This window comes from Micropterus dolomieu, linkage group LG09 (assembly GCF_021292245.1).
Source record: "Micropterus dolomieu isolate WLL.071019.BEF.003 ecotype Adirondacks linkage group LG09, ASM2129224v1, whole genome shotgun sequence".
NCBI lineage: Eukaryota > Metazoa > Chordata > Actinopteri > Centrarchiformes > Centrarchidae > Micropterus > Micropterus dolomieu.
In genome coordinates, this window is record NC_060158.1 from 12,397,979 (window position 1) to 12,416,211 (window position 18,233).

Consider the following 18,233-nt stretch of genomic DNA (forward strand, 5'->3'; position numbering starts at 1 on the left):
AAACATTTATGTGTACGGATTGAAGTATTGATTGTGTGTGGTTCAATTAATAGGCTATATTTCAAGAGATTGAGATCTAAAACCACATTTTGCAAAGTCACAAATAACTACATCTGATAAAAAGGAAAGTAAGGTGACTGTACTACAAAACAGCAGTTAAAGAAGAAGTGTTAAGTGGTTTTAATGAAGTAAAAGTTTCCACAATGTCAACATACTCTGTATATCTGTCAACATACTTATTTCTTTATTATAATCCATTATATTTTAAAATTTTGAATTGTCACCTGCCACCTGAATTTTGTGTTTCCCTTTATATAAATAAAGACATTTCCAACATACATTGGTGCAGAAAATGTCTCCAGTATGCAGGAAATTAAGTGTCCTCAAGATTTCTAGATCTTCTCATCCTGTTCTCATGAACCCAATATTGTGCATCGTCACGTCTCTTGAGCTAAGTGCATCGTCACACCCCTAATCGGAGCCCTTATGTCCCCACCTTTCAACACAGAGTGGCGCCCTTTAAATTCTATAAATGTACAGAAGTATGTAAATGAAGTATTCATTATGCAGGAGAATAACTCCTGTCAGTGTAATATTATTATAGATTATATTAAAGTAATACATTAACATGTAAGCAGTATTTTCAACTTTATAGTTGGTCGAAGCTGAGCAAATGTTACTCTCTTTATTTACTTTGGGTAGTTAAATCTATAATAAAGCATCACGTTGTGTAAATTCTTCATAGGTTGCATACGTATTTAACTTTAAAATATCTAGTAACTATGCCTGTTAAATAAATTCAGTGGAGTAAACTATCATATTGGCCTCTGCAGGACAATATAGTTAGATGCATGAAGGGTGGAAGTACTCAGGTAAAGTACAACTACCTCAAATTGTACTGAAGTAGCGTAAATGTGCTTAGTTACATTACAGCAATTACACTGCAGCAAAACAGTACCTCTGTAAATGCAACCTCTCGATACTCTGCACACAGTAAAAGGTCTATTTTAAACAGAAAGCGTGATAGAAAACAAAATATTTAGCAAAACATACAACCATAAGTAGAAATGCCCCCATTTGATTGTATTTGGGTTTTTTTATTATCACAAATAATACTATTTCTTTAAGTTTCTGCAGGTTTAGGTTATTTAGATTTACAATATTGTCTTTTATTTTGAAACCAAACAGAAAATGTTCCGCTCATTCTTCTGGTTGTCGTGGTCTGCAGCAAATAACACTTAATATATAACATCTCAGTCAAACAGGGTTAAGATTTGTTTTAAATGTTTATTTATGACTTTTACACTTTGCTATTCAGACTAAGCAGGACAGTCAAACTTTTCTTCATGATCAACCTTTTTCTTATTTGAAGCAGCCAGTGTGATGTTTCTCTATAGTTATGTGAATATAGCTTGTTGAGTGACAACAGAACTTTCATGTATTTATTTCACTTTTATTTCTCTAAAAGAATACTACAGCAAATGTAAGAAACTATGAAATCCACTCAGGACACAATTTATTTGAGTTATAACAGTGAACAAAAACAATTTATTTCCTGTGATTGTGACAGAGCTTGGTTAAAATACAGAGCTGTCAAAATAATCACCGACTTCAGCTGTTATCATCCTGTATTAACACAATCAGCATGTCCTGTCCTTCTCTGACCATCTGTGATCTGCAAGATGCACAACAATATTAGTTCAGCATTATCTCTATTAGCTTAATCACACAAAAATCATTATTTTATCACATATAGATACTTTTAGATAACTGTTTTGCTGTGTTTCTCTTTATAATGTATAATATTTACATTTTACCGTTTTCTACCTTTAACAAGCATTGGCATTGAAGATGAATCCTGGCTCCTGGGGGACTAGGGGTGCAGTGTAGCCTGGGATTGGTTCATAGTTTGGGTTTGGCAGCTGGCTGTCGAAGCACTTCCACCGCACTTCTCCTGTTTTTGCACAGCACTCATATGGAAGAGTCATGGTGGCATATTCTTCCATACAGAACTGGGACAGGGCTTGTTTCCACTGCAAGAAAAAGGTACTTATTGTCTTGTTTCCCAAGAGTCAGAGAAAAGCACACCTCATCCTCACAAATTCGCATCACCCTTTGTTCACTCAGTAGATGTCTTTACAGTAAATGAGACTAGTAAAAGGTATACAGGAATTCCTTAAATACTTTTATTGTCATTTATCTTTTAATCTACTGATGGTGATTCTGTAAGAACTGAGAAATTGAGGTATCTTTGTCACCATTTGTCTTTCCTAGTATGAAAAGACCTTTTATTCAGTTTTTGAATTATGACTAAAATAATCTTAGGTATATGAGGGAACCTATACATCTATTAGTTTATGTAGAGGACCCTACAGAAAAACAAAATGGAAATAACAGGGGGGAAATAACTTAAAACTACTAACTCTGTGAGTATTTGTGCTTGCTGTTGAAGGTGAAAATGCACAAAATGTAATAGCAGTTTTTGATAAGTGATTGGAATACTTTATGATATATAATTGGAATACTTTATCTGATGTATCTCACTAAAGCAGTCAGGCTTCCTCACCTTGAATATCAACTTTACTATTCATAATGTTTGTTCATTGTCAGTTGTGTCTGTCTTTATTTGTCTTTTGGATCGGGAACTGAGTTTCTCCCCAAAACAAACACAAACACACAAGCAGAGACTCACAGCTTGTTGGGTGCAGCAGAGGATCTGGTAGCTCTGCACTGCTACTTGCCCACTGCAGCACAAACTGTACCACGACTCCAGACGGTTGATGGCGTCTCCACAGCGGCGGAAGAAGCTGGCACCAGACTTCAGGAAGAAGCTGGCTAGGTATCTGGGACGACCCTGACTGTAATAGCAAATGGCAGCCAGGTTCTGAGCCGTGGGGCGGGCAGGCGGGAAAGGGACGTCAGGCTCGTTTAAAGAGTTTCTGTGGGTCTCTGGGGAAATAGAACATAAAGCAGCACAGAAGTTAACATTGCAGTTTGAAGAGTACATTGCATATAAAATACTCAAAAAATGTAGAAGAAATTACCTGCCACATCGGCACCATGAAGAGTCAGCAGTGCAATTATCCAAAATCCTGTGAGGCCTCCAATTGAAATCATAGCTGTAGGGTTCTAGTAGAAGTGTGGATTTGGAAAAGGCAGATTTTTCTCCAGCAAGTTGATCAAAAATATTATGACTGGCTCAACCACCAGCTTATATGGGTGAGAGGAGTGACTCTGTGGGCGTGAAATGATTGGAAGTGGGGGTGGATGGGTCGAGAGGAAGTGGTAGTGTCTGTGTCAAAGTGTGTGCGTGTGTGGTGTCAAGATAAACACCCAATTCACTGTGAAGCCAAGAAGTTTATTCAGATCAGTGTAATGGTAAAAAAGCAAATTATAGGGACACACTGGAGGAATCCAGGAGAGCCCTCTTTTCAAGAATGGCTCACGGGAAAAAAAGTGGCATCATATGAACAGATGTCTTTAAGGGTAGGACGAAGAAATATGTGGCAAAGTGGGAAGACTACTTGGAACCCATTGTAAATATGGACAGACCTTGAAATAATTTCATTTGTTGAGAAAGTTACTATGCTTATATCAATAAAATCAGTAAATGAAAATCTAAAATAAAAATGCTAATTACAAAAAAAGATAAACACAAAATGTGTGTTTGAACATGCAAAATAATTTTTACAAGAAGCTCTTTGGCTAAGGTCATTTAAGTGTACATTCATAGACGATATAATTAATCAAGTCCATGTTGACACATGTTCTAATAGACCTTTTGAATTATCATTAGAGGAAAAGTACAGGTGTTACTAATACATAATCAGTATGTATAATGTATCAGGTGTATATGATCCTTGATAACATTAACAATGGCTCTGTTCCATTCAAGTGTCCCATTAAGCCATGACAGTGTGACAGTAAACCTGCATGAACAATACCAGGACCAGGAGTTACACCTGTGCTTTTTCTACTGACACGTGAAAAGCAGATATCATATCAACACACAGAACTCAAAACATTATGCTATGATTTACCACACAGCAGGAATCCCACAAGACAGTAGGCCGTCCCTTTTATTCTTACACCAAATGCAAATGCATTACTACCAAGATTACTTATCTCAAATTAAAAAGGCAACCGGACACACACAAGCACTTAACAAAAAAAATATTTTTGCCACTCTTGAATGTTTGGAAAAATACATTAAATGTATTCCAACATTTCTCTGTATCAACTATTTGTGATCAAATATGAGAGTATGTTTTGCCCTAAAACCTTTTCAGAGGTAATAAAAACCATAAAAATATTTTTAGATAATGGACAGACAAATCTCCCAACATATTTAAACATAAAGCCTTAGAGTCCCATCAAGTATAGTAATAATATAGTAATAATAATAATAGTAATAAATATTGTAATAAACCACTTTTTAGGATTGTAATAGATAAAGCACAAGTCTACTTCAAAGCTAGTAAAACTAAAACTGTAGGCCACCTGAACTGTGAGAAACACATGTCAAAATGTTCACTTTCCATGTGCAACATTTCATTTAGGATGTAGTAAATTAATGCATGAATGTGGACTTTTTTTTTTTTAAGAAAATGAACTAGTAGAAAGAAAATCTATCCCAAATTTATCTTGAGCACTTTGTTTGGCATGTCAGTGATTCTTTGTTGACTGGATAAAGTGGGGGAGGAACATGGCACAGAATGGCATGTTTATCAAAACAATACCAAAACTGAACCGACATTAAACCTTCTGTTTTCAAAAACTGGCTGAGTGCGCATACTGTTATCAAAGGACACTCACTAAAAATGCTGAACATCTCGTCTCATGTTGTTATCTACAGACTGTGTTTTGATTTGCTATGTGAGAAAAATGAAGGATGCACTCAGTGAATCACTTTAATAGTTTTTCACTCCCTAAAATTCAGTCTCGCATAGTCATCCCTGCTGTCTGTTTTGTGCCCTTAAAAAGGTGGTGGGTGGTGATGGTGTAGTGGATAAGACACATGCCTTTGGTGTGAGAGACTCAGGTTCAAATCCAAATCCACTGTGAAACACAAATGTGTCCCTGAGCAAGATACCCCTAGAGGCGTGCGACCTCTGACATAAATAGCAATTGTAAGTTGCTTTGGATAAAAGCGTTAGTAAAATGTGAATGATTGATTGGATAACTACCATTCTTTTCCAGCTAATATTAGAAGCATTTTTCATATTTGTTTAATCATTTATTTCACAACATGAATATGTGCTCATCGGTATTTAATTGGTTTGTTTTGTGCTTCAGGTGTTTCTTAGGGTGTGACTTCAGATATGACCATTCTCCACCCTTAACGTATGCACCATTATCACAAATCCAATCTGCAAATGTCAAATAGAGACTCATTGGATTTTTATCCTTTCTCATACTGCACAAATGTTGCACTGTTGTAACCCACATTTTATTTTGTTATTTGTTTTGTTTTTTGGTATCCAAGGCCCTTACAATAGAGAGAGAGAATAGAAAGATTATTTATGCCTCAGACTGGCACTTATCTGTAAATGTTTAATATTTGAGGGCAAAAATCCAATCCCATGCAGGGCCTAACAGTCTATTAGTTAAGTCAAACTTGAATAGTTTGAACAGGAAGCTAAGCACAGTCTTAGACATTCTCCAACATCTAATTTAACATTACAGTCTGGTGAAAACCTAATGTGTGTTTTCCATCCATTCTCAGATACAATTTAAATTCGCCTCCACAGAATGAGACGAGTCTTACACCTGTTTACATACTTTAAGCAAGGTCCTAACAAGTCAACACGTGTTAGATGTCCACATGCAAAGAGAAAATGTTGCCATGTGATTAATCAGATGGTGACTTGGCATCTGTGCAGGCAGCGTGACACCTTCTCCCTGATTGGCTTCCTCTGGATCACCTAGACAAATAAAAAGGCCATCAATTGAGATGCCATTTAGCAGATCCTTGGTTTTCTGGTGCAGGTAAGGTTGATTTGCAAATTTAATAACTATAAGGATGATTGTTATGTTGCCTGAAGGACTGACATCGTAAAACACATCTGTAAAACTCTTTGAATGGTAAAACTGTCTTCGGCCTCTTACAGTGATTTTGGAGCAACATGTAGGCAAACTTGTGTGTATCTCAAACCTAAAATGTGGTTTATTGGAATTTTCAACTTTGATGAGTTAGTCTATTAGTTGTAAATGGAAGTCTGAAGAGGTCAAAAACCCAGCAACACTTGTAGTATAAAGAGTTACTTTATTATACTTTCAGTGTTTCTGGGGTTTTGACCTCTTAAGTTCTCCGTGCACTGTGGAAGTGGGCGAACGTGTGCCAGAAATCCCTACTCTTCTTCTTGTAAAAGTCCTTTCACAGTTTTTCTACCACTGGAGCGCTCCACACAAACAAAAGCTTGTGGCCCCTGTGATTTTACATTTTTTATATTTATAGAAATATAGAGGTTAGATTTTTAGAATTTCAAGAGTGAGATAAGACTAGAAATTGTATATTTGTCTCCAAGACCAGTGTTTGTGAGTCTATGTTTGTGTCCTGTTGTCTTCAAACTTTTTAATGGTTAATTTTTTCGAATGTGCTTGCATTATTTCAGGTTTAACAATGACAGGGCTGGTCTGCTGCCTTGTGGGATTACTGCTGGGAGGTAAGTCAACTGACAAAGTCAACTTATTACTAATTTCCATGCACTTTCCTGGAAAATCTCTTACTATGTTATATTCCAATATTCCTATTTTCACCTTAAACTTTGGAAACTGTCAGAACAATTTTATTTTTGTTAACCATTAAATAAACTAAACATTTTTTTCCATTTATGCTACTTAATACTTATACTCCAGTACATTAATTTGATAACTTTAGTCAGTAGTTACTTTGCAGATGCAGATTATTAATACAAAATATAATTAAATTATTATGTTTTATTATAGGTTAAGCTAAGATAAGGCTTTATTGATCCCGGGGTGAAATTCACAAGCTAATCAGCAGAATATTAAGTCATTAAGTATATTAAGTCAAATTAACCCCTTTACCAGCTGCACCATTAAAGTTTTGTACATATGAATATATCAGTAATTATCAAGCAATGACATAATTACATTATTCTGAAATGGGCCATTCTGCATGATGAGTACTTTTTCTTTTACCTGAAGAATATTTCTATGCTAATGCATTTGTTCTTTTTAAGTACAATTCTGAATGCATGGTTTTTACTTATAACAGTGTATTTCTACACTGTAGTATTGCTACTTTTACTTGACTAAAATACCTGAGTACTTTTATCTAAGTACATTTACTCAAGTACTGTACTTATGTACAACTTTGAGGCACTTGTACTATTTTCTTTTCTCACCACTTCCTGCTCGATCGATTAGTCGATTAATCAATCAGTCATTTGACAGAAAATTAATTAGCAACTATTTGGATAATTGTTATAAGTCATTTTTAGAGTAAAATCATTTCATGGTTCCAGCTTAACAAATGTGAACACTTGCTGCTTTTCCTTTTAATTATTTGAATAACATTAACGTATTGTCAATAATGTTGAGGTCTGGACTGTTGGGTGGATAAAACTAGCATTGTGAAGGTGTCACAAACAAACTATTAATCAATTCATGGAGAAAATAATCTGCAGTACTTTAACTTGTAACAGAGATTTATTATCCATCCACCACTGTTCATACTCTTCATCCTTGTAATTTTTCCAGGGCTCTGCTCTGCCTTACCAGCAGGAAGAGAGTTTGCCACATCTTTCATGCAAAACCTTGGGAGTGATGGTAGGGATACTCGTTTCTTGGTTGAGGTTGCAGCTCTGCCCTCTTCACAAGGCAGCACCAAGGTCAAGGTGACTGCTGTGGGTGGGGTCTATGAGAGGGAAATAAATCCTGGTAAGAGTGTTTCCTTCAAGCTACCCGACAGTGTAGAGATGAAAGGCAGCAAAAAGTCCCGTCAGGCTGTGCTGATCGAGGCTAGCCAAGATGTCACTGTAATGTCTCTCAACTATAAGAAATTCACGGCAGACACCTCTGTGGTTTACCCAGTGAAGGACTGGGGGACTGAGTATGTCATATTCACTCCCTACAGCTCTCAGACAGGCACCTTTAAAGAATTTTCTATCACCAACCACAAGGCTCCCAACTCTGTTGAGATTTTCCTGCAGGGCTCTGTCAGATTCCAAGGGAAATATTACAGGAGAGGAAGCAAGGTGACCATAAAGCTAGAGGCATTTGAGACTGTTCAGATCCAGAGTCAGGATGATCTGAGTGGTACTAAAGTAGTCTCAATCCTTCCTGTTGCTGTCACCTCTGGACATAGCTGTTTTCAGAAGTACACCTCCTGCAACCATGTGTATGAACAACTTCTTCCTGTAAACAGCTGGGGAAAAGAATTCATCATTGCGCCTTTACCTTATCATAACTTCTTTACCTTTTTACACGACAGTGTTTTCGTCCAAGCATCCCAGCCCACCAAAATTAGCATTAATGTTAATGGACAGGTCCAGAATTACACTATATTAGCAGGAAAAACTGTCGAGCTCTACTCTCAGTGGCCCCATGCTATGTATTTAACATCTGACAAGGGTATCCAGGTCCTATTTGAATTCAACGGTGGCCCTGAAGATTCACCACAGTATTTTGATCCCTTCCTGATGACGATAATGCCCACAAAACATTTCAGCACTTCCTACTCCCTGGCGGGACAGGGTGATTTCTACAACAACATCATAGTTGTGGCTCAGACCAAAGACCTGGATGGCATCAATATTGACCCCAAGCCACAGTCTGCTAACTTCAAATGGCAAAAAGTAGATGGGACTGATTTCTCCTGGGCTGAGATATACTATAGCACTGGGGAAAACTCTTATCAGATCTCTCACCCCAGCTCTTCATTTGGAGTCTACAGTTTTGGTGTTACTTATGCTAATGGCTATGGATCCCCTGCAGCTGCAGACCAAGCAGGTAGGTTAAAAGAATTACAATATAATGTAACAAAGCTTATAGAATAGCACAGCATAGTTTAGCACAGAGCACTATATTAAAGGACAGCAAAGCATAATTGAGCATAACACAACATGGTACAATGTAGCATAGCATAGCAAAACATTGTGTGACACAGTTAATATTGTGTAAAAAAAGTGTAGTAGGACGTAGTAGAGCATAGTGTGGTAGAGTATAATGCAATCAGAACAGCGCAGTATAGCATAGCATAACATGGCCTACCATAGTATAGTATATCACAGCAGAGCATAGTACAGTACAATATAGCATAGCATGGCATAGCAGTAGCATGGTATGGCATAGTTGAACATATCATGGCTAATGTGCTGAACAACCACAGTACAATACAGCATAGCATTAACATGGTATAGCATAATAAAGTGTAGTATGAATCAGAATATTATTTCATAGCACAGTAGAGTACAGTACAGCATACTCAAGCATAGTATAACATATCAAAACATAGTATAGTACATTATAAAAAAGCAAAGTATAAAGTAATTATAGTATAGTATTGTAAAAATTTACATTTAAATTTGTCCTCTCATTGTGTCAGTGAAACATGACTGCAGCACCATAAAATGTTCAGAGGATGAAGTGTGCCAGATGAAAGGAAACTCCCCAGCATGTGTCAAAAAACCACCAGCCATTAAAGCAGGTACCTGCTGGGCCATGGGCGATCCTCACTACCACACATTTGATGGCAACTACTACAACTTCATGGGCAATTGCACCTACACGATGGTCAAGAACTGCCATGTTGATGAAGATCACCCAGCTTTTGAGGTTGATTCTCAGAATAATAAACTAGCTGATTCAAGGGTCACATTTGTCGGCAAAGTGACGATCAAGGTCTACGGGTACACTATGACCATTGTACGATCAGAGTTTGGTCTTGTCAGGGTAAGTAAGGTATTTTAGGAAACTGGAGTACTTATGTTATTCACGGAGAAGCTCTGCTATTTATGCAATTAATTGAAAAAAATCTGTGGATATGTTTTAGATGAACTACACATTGTGGAATCTCCCGATCAACCTGGACAATGGCAAGGTGAAGCTATACCCAAGCGGCCTCTCTGTCGTTGTTGAGACAGATTTTGGCCTGACAGTGCAGTATGACTGGAAGGAGTATCTTGTCATCAAAGTCCCGGGAATTTTTTCTGGCAAGGTGTGCGGCCTGTGTGGAAACTTCAACAGCAAAAAAGAGGATGACTTGTTGACTCCTACTGGCTCACAGACCAGCAGTGTATCAGCCTTGGGCAAGAGCTGGAGGGTTCCTGATGTGCCAGATGATTTTCAGTGTCGAGATGAATGCGCAGGCCAGTGTGAAACTTGTGACAACAACAGCTTTTTTGACAGCCTGGCTGACAGGATGTTCTGTGGTCTTCTCAGCAAAATCATGGGTGGACCGCTCAGTGACTGTAATGCTGTCATTGACCCCAAAGTCTTACATGAGATGTGTATGTATGATGTGTGCATGGGTGAGGGGATGCAGAACTTCCTGTGTAACACCTTGCAGGTGTATGCCGATGCCTGTCAGAGGGCCGGCATCAAAATTTATGACTGGAGACACCTCGCCCGTTGCTGTGAGTAAATCCATTGAAAAGAGAGAGTACTTTTTCAGTTTTTCCTGCATTCTTTAATGTTAACATGTTGTTGATGATATAATTTTGTCTGAAATAGCTCCACCCTCATGCCCAGAGAACAGCCATTATGAGTTCTGTGGGAATGCCTGCCCTGCCACCTGTGAAAACCCAGATGCTGCCACCAAGTGCAACAAAAGCTGTGTGGAGACCTGTGTCTGTGATGGGGGCTTCCTGCTTAGCGGCACAAAGTGTGTCCCTAAGGGCCAGTGTGGATGCGTATACAGAGGCCACTACATAGAGGCTGGAGCCTCTTTCCTTACTGATGACCTATGTACAGCGAGGTGCACATGCAACCAAGCTACCAAGGAAGTTGATTGTGAAAGACCAGGTTGTCACCAGGGGTATGAGTGCAAGAAGGACGATGGCCTTATTGGGTGTCACCCGATTTCTTATGGTGAGTGCAGCATGACTGGTGGCCCTCACTTCAAGACCTTTGATGGGCATGATTACAACTTCCACGGCACCTGTGTGTATCAATTGGCTGAGGTCTGCTCAAAAGATTCTTCCCTGCAACAGTTTGACATTTTTGTGCAAAACGATGCCAGTGGCAGAAGAGTTGTCTCTGGTGCAAAGTTGGTAGAGGTCAAAGTTTATGGATATTCGATTGTTGTCACAAGACAGCACAAAGGCTCAGTCCAGGTAAGACTCACTGTAGCTAATTTATCACAGTATGATGGATTTTTAGTCATGAAAATATGTCCAGTCCTGAATTAAACAATTTTGTTTTGCAGATAAATGGAGAACTTACCAACTTACCTGTCAAACTCAAAAACATCACAGTCTACATGATTAGTGACGCTGTTGAGATAAAGACTGAATTTGGGCTGCAAGTCTCCTATGACTGCAATTCAATAGTACATGTCAAAGTTCCCAGTACATATGCTGATGCCATGTGTGGTCTGTGTGGCAATTACAATAGCAATTCCAAAGATGACCTAAAGTTGAAGAATGGCACCCTTGCGGCGTCTGCAGAGGAACTAGGAAAAAGTTGGAGGGTCGCCGAGATCCCAGGCTGTGTTGATGGCTGCAACAACAACTGTCCCAACTGTGACATCACCCAGAAAGAGATATATGAGACCGATAAGTACTGCGGTTTAATACGAAACCCCACAGGCCCCTTCCGCGAATGTCATGCCATCATAAGTCCTGAAGGCATTTTTAAGAATTGTGTGTATGATACTTGCCTTTACAATGGCAAGGAAGGCTCCTGGTGTAGTCATCTCCGCAGTTACACAATAGAATGCCAGAAGAAAGGAGTCAATGTGTCACAGTGGAGGACAAACAACTTCTGTCCCATATCTAACATGATGCATCCTAACAACAGTGTCTATGAACACTGCGGCGATGTTTGCCATGCAACCTGTGACACCGGGTTGCCTCCCATTGGTTGCAAGAGGCCCTGCCAGGAAACTTGGGTGTGCAAGGAAGGCTTCCTACTCAGTGAACACCAGTGTGTGCCTCTTAATCAATGTGGTTGCCTGTACCAAGACAAATATTATAGGAAGGGACAGAGTTTTCTGTCATCGGACTGCCAGCACAACTGCACATGCACCTCTAATGGCATGGTAAGCTTTTTATACAGTACACCTACTTATCAATTTTTACTCTACCTTTTTAGTTCTTAAAATTCCACTGTTACGTTAGGTGACTTGTGAGAAGCACTCTTGTGGGCCATTTGAGAAGTGTATGCTTACCAAGCATGTTCGCTCATGTCAACCATTGGGAAATGGAACCTGCACTATCTTGGGTGATCCGCATTACACAACCTTTGACAACCATCACTATGACTTCCAAGGCACCTGCACCTACACCGCAGCTAAATCATGCCACCTGGAAGGCTCACGGCTCAAAAGCTTCTCTGTGGTAGTGGAGAATGAGAAGTGGACAGGGACAGACGAGCCAAATTTGTCTGTAGCCAAGCTTGTTGCCGTGGAGGTGTACGGCTACACCCTGGTCCTCCGAATGAATCAACTTCGAACGGTCATGGTTAGTAATAATTTATAGGGGCTGTTGACTAATGTATTACTTCTTTACTCATTCATTTTTTATCCTGAATTTCTAGTGATAATAGAAATTCCACTATATATAGCTACTAGAGCAGTGATACATCTCAAAGTAAAGCTTAACACAGCTGATCCTTTTCTTTGTGTTCTCCAGCTGAATGGCATTTTGACAACCATTCCACTTAACCTCAATGAGGGAAAAGTGGAAGTTTTCCAAGAGGGCTTTCATTATGCTATCACAACCGACTTTGGCCTGAAAGTGACTTATGATATGATCTACAAAGTACAAGTCACTGTTCCTGGAAGCTACAAGGGCAAAACTTGTGGTCTGTGTGGAAATTTTAATGACACCAACAAAGATGATTATGAGCTACCTGACGGAAAAAAGACCAACGACAGCAAGGCCTTTGGAGCAGCCTGGAAGGTGGCTGTGCCAGGGGTGGTCTGTGATGATGGCTGCAGCGGCAACCAGTGCCCCAAATGTGACAGCGCACAAAAGGAAGTCTTTGAGAAAGACTGTGGAATTATCACAGATCCTAATGGTGCCTTTGCTGCTTGCCACAGCCAACTAAGTCCCGATTCTTACTACAAAGACTGTGTCTATGACGTGTGCATGTCTAAGGGAGACCGCAACGTTCTCTGCCACATCATCTCAGCGTACATGACTGACTGTCAGACCATTGGAGTAAAGATCAAAAACTGGAGGAAGCCTGATTTCTGCTGTAAGTAATTGTTGATTGCTTTGCAATCTTGTCTCTGTGATGAATGATGGCTCCCTTCTCAGATGCAAAATGTTATGATCTTCATTTCCATATCTATCACTTTTCTATCTCACAGCATCATTGTAGGGACCCAAAAACATTAATGGTATCGTGTGGTGTTTTTGACCACTAGTAGCACTATGGAGCCCTGTCTTTTTGTTTGGATGTGATTTCATTCTATGTTACAATGTTTCTACAATGAAATAAAGGCAGTGCAGAAGAAGACTAGATAGCGAACATGGATATGAACATTGCAGTGCAAATCATCTTTACAAATGTTGACAGAAAAAGCAAATGCACTTAACATGTTTGTTAGAAGGCAAGGATAGAATTTGTTTTGGTGAGAAGCACTACCTGTAAAAACAAGGCACCTTTACCAACTCATAACTGTCAGTAACTATGTCAATTTTTAATACCGATACAGAGTGTAGTTCTGTAGTCTGTCCATCTTTTTATTGTCCAGGAATTTAGAATTATACATTTGTTGCATTAATTCATCTTGATATTCTTTTTATTTGAAGCTATTCAGTGTCCTGACAACAGTCACTACCAGATCTGCTCTGAAACCTGTGCCTCTCCGTGTCCTGGTCTAACTGACACCATCACCTGCCCCACCACTTGTACTGAGGGCTGTGTCTGTAATGAAGGCTACTTCTACAATGGGACTGGGTGTGTTGTCCTGGAGGATTGCAGTTGTTACTACAATGGACGTACCTATAAGGTATAGTATTAGTAAACGTATCCCTCAGTCCCCAGTTTGACAATACTCTCGTATTACACTGGCTGACGTATGTTTTTAGTCATTGTACTCATTTCAGAAACTTAATAGGCAAGCCATCGTAGTGAACACACTGGCTAACCTGTATTTTGTTTGGCCACTTGTGAGCGTCGGAACAAGCTGTAAACGCGACATTGACATAGTATCAGAGTTGCTTTGGTGAAAGAGTCAGGAAACAGTTTCCTATTCACACATTGAGCAGTAACAGTGCAACATTAGCATTATTTTAAACACGTATTTCTGTCCATCTAGCAAAGTCCAATTTCCATTTTTCTTTTAGCTCTATTTTGGTTTCGACAAACTCCTGTTGCAAATATCTTGCTCCTTTATGCAAAAAGTAAAATTACTGAAGCTCAAGCTAGTGTCAAGTCTTCTCATGTTGATTTCTATAGCATTTGGAAATGAATGAAAACCAGAGACTCAAACCACTGTTTCAACTCAGCTGACTAACTCATCTCACCCATACCTTCGATATATGTAAATATACAAGCATTGCATCATGTACACCCACTAAATATGCACCGAATCTACATACAGAATGCCAGTATGAAAAATAAAAGTAATACAATTTCTCTATCTGATAAAAAGAATATGCTTTTTGTAAAATTGAACAGCATTGAAATGTAGGAAAATTACAATAATATCAGACTCATATACTGTTAATTTCTTTACTATCTTCTGTAGACTGGCCAGTCTGCACTATCTGACACCTGTCAGCAACGCATCAACTGTACAACATCTGGTATCCACGTTGAGGACTTTTCATGCAGAGCTACAGAGAGCTGCCAGTTCAAGCATGGTATCTTTGGATGCTATCCCATACAGTGTCGAATGGAGGCAGGAGGCTCCATTACTATTTTCAGTGGGCAGACCGGTACTATCTCTGTCATGGGGGCTTATGATATTATTGCACACTGTGATGAATTATCTGCTGACTGGTTCAGGGTTGTGGCCATGCTTCAAGAATGCACTGCAACTGGTGTGAAGAGCGTTGTCGCTGTTTATGTCTACTTCAATGAGCTGACTGTCACTGTTAACGACAAACAGGAGACCTGGGTGAGTATTTTTAAAAACATTTTGGCAAGTGAGCTAATTTTCTTTCTTGTCAAGGATTAGATAAGAAGATGGATTAAGTGGATTATTTCTTGGTTGGTAGCAAGGACATTATGGAGTCTTATTGTCACTGTGAGGTTTCAGAGACTCCAGGAAGTTACAGCTCCCAGCAAATAAACACACATTTCATCTTGTGTACGGGTTTAAACAAATGAGAGAACGTGTCAATTAATTAGTGAGCTTTAGAGGTGCTGGTAGGCAGATTTTGTTAGGGTCTTCACATCTAACTCTGCAAGAATCAAATTTTCTTATTTCCCAAACTGTTGAATTTACAGTAGATACTATATGAACTACACCAGATATCCAGATATCTGAACATGACCTCACATTAAACAATAAAATATAAATTTGATGCTGTTTACAGGTCAATGGTAAAAAGGTGGTTCTCCCAAGCATGCACAGAAATAATATCTCTGTGAGACCCAGTGAGAAAACCATAGTCATCGAGCAGACGTCACACTTCCAGCTGTTTTACACCAACACCCAGGAGGTCATTGTGACTGTTACTGACAGCATGGTGGACAAGGTGTGCGGAGCATGTGACAAATTCCTCCCCTTCAGAGACACCATGGGGTTCTCACAGGAAACAATGCAGGAGTACATGGGCTCATTTTCTGCACCAGACTTCCCTACCTGGTGAGTAGGATTCAGGCTGGTCCAAGCAGCCTCAGCCTTGAGTTTAAGTTGCTTATATCTGTTTTGAGCACCAGACGTAAGGTTGAAATGAGGTCTACATGTGTGACAGTGGACTCAATGTCAGAACAACCTTTTGAAATAGTATTTCTATTAATATTTGGTTTATCACGGTGCAGTAAAAAGTAATGTTTGGCATTCCATGTAAGAAATAAACAATAACAAAACATTTCTGAATATAATTACAAAATGAGGTCTGGTGGACCTCACATTAAATAATACATGTGAAAAAGAACTGCAACACATTTAACACAATTTAAATAATTTTTTTGTCTCTTTGCAGTGACTTGTGAAAGAACGATCATCTTCTCAACATCAATCATCATCTGCAAAAAATTCAAAATTAAATCAGCTCTCAGAGATTTATTCAAAAAATGGTAGTTTTAATTACTGTCCTTAAGCTTTAATGAAATGGGTTTGTAAAATAACTCCAGTGAATAAAAAAATGGCTCTTCATTTGTGACTCTGTATGGGTTTCGGGATGCATCAAATAAATCATAATACTCAAACATCGAAAATGTCTTCTGGCTGATGAAATGACAAGCAGATCTAGAAAGTTGTAGCTAGTAGAATGAACTATGGTTCTTCTTAGAATCCCATTGTTTTTAATATTACAGGACAAATTAAAACTAAGTTGGTACTTAAGCAAAATCTTCTTCAGGTTCAATTATACCCTTTATTTTTGGATTCTTTATTTGTTTTTCAAAGTAAAGATACAACTGTTTCAAACATTGGGCACAGAGTCTACTTGCAATCAAAATGAATATATAATCTCAGGTACAATCTTACTGTCTGTAACATTTTCATTTGCAGTCATGCTGTCATATAGGATACTCCATTACTTGTTTTTGCCTTTGAGTCCATTGAGTTATTTTTGGTGAGAGTTTTTGACCTGGTCTTTTATGTTTTGCTAAAATCCCTGTTGTACTGGACAACCCCACAAAATATGGGAATGATAATAAAATAAACATAAATACTATCAATGAAACAGATTGGACAGAAGAGATTCAGCAGGCCTCAGATCTTCAGGAGGGGAGTTCCAGAGCTGAGGGGCCCTTAATGGATAAAAATATGATCAATCAACATTTGTATTTAGTGTTTCAAATGAAAGGTGAAATATCACACCCAGGTTTCTGACAGGTTTGACGTTAGAAGACAAGGATCCAAGATGTTCCTGTAAAATAGGGATGGATTTTAGACTAAAGAGAACTCTTTCTGATTCATTCTTTTGTTCAGGTGGAGAAGATTTTGGGAAATCCAGCATGCATTTTATATATTTGTGTGTCCTCATGCCAACCCACTTTTGAAGGCGATCCAGTAGGATGGAGTGATCCACAATGTCAAATGCAGAGTTCAAATCCAGAAGAATTCAAATCAATTAATCACCAGTGTCAGCTGCAAGTAAAAGGTTATTTTTCACTTTGATGAGAGCAGAGCTGGTGCTATGCATGGAAGCCAGACTGAGATTTAAACAGTATTCTCTAAATCTTTTGATGACGCTACATACTGCGGGCTTAAGGCAGGACAGAACGCAGCCAGCGGACAGAGAGCTATTTACAATTGATCAAATAATGGGACTAACACTGTTTAAAACCTCTTTAATTTGACCATTGTGTCCATTAAAGTGCATAGTGTTGTTGAGCAGGGCAGTGGTGTTTGCAGTGTGAAGAATAAGGGTAAACCGGTGTAGTTTTATTTAATTTATTTTGGTTGTGTTTTGTGAACAATCAGAAATTGCTCACTGATCAATGGGGTGGCTTCAGTTTGTTGGCTAGGAGGAGAGCTCATAAAGAATTCATTGGTTTTGAAGAATAGTATTTTATACTTTGATATGAAACCATCAAATGGTCCTTTCTCGATTTCCGCTCAGCTTGTCAGCATTTTCTTTTCATTTCTCTTTGACTTTTTGCATTTTACAGGTGCTCTGGAGTCAAGTACAGCTTTACATGTTGAAGTGTAGTAATTTTTCTGTAGACATGTTAGATGTTTGATTAAAGTTTGTATTGAGAACACGACAAGAAACAAGGATTTTGGAGGGTGGTAAATACAACCCATACAAATGACTTAAATTTTACTGAAAGTAAATTAGTCAACAAGGTAAATATATAATATGGGTAAATTCTTGCTACATTACCTATTTTTTAACAGTAACAATTGCAACATAAAAAAACATAATAAAATCTAATCATATTGATATTAACAAGACCTGACCCTATAGGGATAG

At 38.6% G+C, this 18,233-nt stretch overlaps 2 protein-coding genes across 3 annotated transcripts in view; one reads left to right on the forward strand and one right to left on the reverse strand.

Moving 5' to 3' along the window:
* The window catches only part of LOC123977108 (IgGFc-binding protein-like), a 17,913-nt gene extending 1,584 nt beyond the window's left edge, over positions 1-16,329 (forward strand). The window contains exons 3-15 of the mRNA XM_046059606.1: positions 5,883-5,988; positions 6,615-6,665; positions 7,726-8,976; positions 9,572-9,918; positions 10,019-10,601; positions 10,699-11,300; positions 11,393-12,226; positions 12,306-12,647; positions 12,819-13,386; positions 13,947-14,146; positions 14,888-15,259; positions 15,681-15,952; positions 16,293-16,329. Of these exons, the coding sequence (XP_045915562.1) occupies positions 6,623-6,665; positions 7,726-8,976; positions 9,572-9,918; positions 10,019-10,601; positions 10,699-11,300; positions 11,393-12,226; positions 12,306-12,647; positions 12,819-13,386; positions 13,947-14,146; positions 14,888-15,259; positions 15,681-15,952; positions 16,293-16,302 (5,424 nt within the window). The 5' untranslated portion in view covers positions 5,883-5,988; positions 6,615-6,622 and the 3' untranslated portion in view covers positions 16,303-16,329. The remainder of the gene's footprint in view (positions 1-5,882; positions 5,989-6,614; positions 6,666-7,725; positions 8,977-9,571; positions 9,919-10,018; positions 10,602-10,698; positions 11,301-11,392; positions 12,227-12,305; positions 12,648-12,818; positions 13,387-13,946; positions 14,147-14,887; positions 15,260-15,680; positions 15,953-16,292) is intronic.
* LOC123977112 (extracellular matrix protein 1-like) lies at positions 1,268-3,204 on the reverse strand. Of its 2 annotated transcripts, none has more exons than XM_046059617.1 (4): positions 3,045-3,204; positions 2,693-2,949; positions 1,828-2,033; positions 1,268-1,675 (listed from the first exon to the last, which is right to left on the reverse strand). In XM_046059617.1, exons 1-3 carry the CDS (start codon positions 3,115-3,117, stop codon positions 1,830-1,832), a joined length of 534 nt encoding a protein of 177 aa, XP_045915573.1. In that variant the 5' UTR covers positions 3,118-3,204; the 3' UTR covers positions 1,268-1,675; positions 1,828-1,829. The 2 variants fall into 2 exon arrangements, with proteins under 2 accessions (XP_045915573.1, XP_045915574.1); XM_046059618.1 differs by having other exon boundaries at positions 1,818-2,033.
* Positions 16,330-18,233: the final 1,904 nt, after the last annotated feature.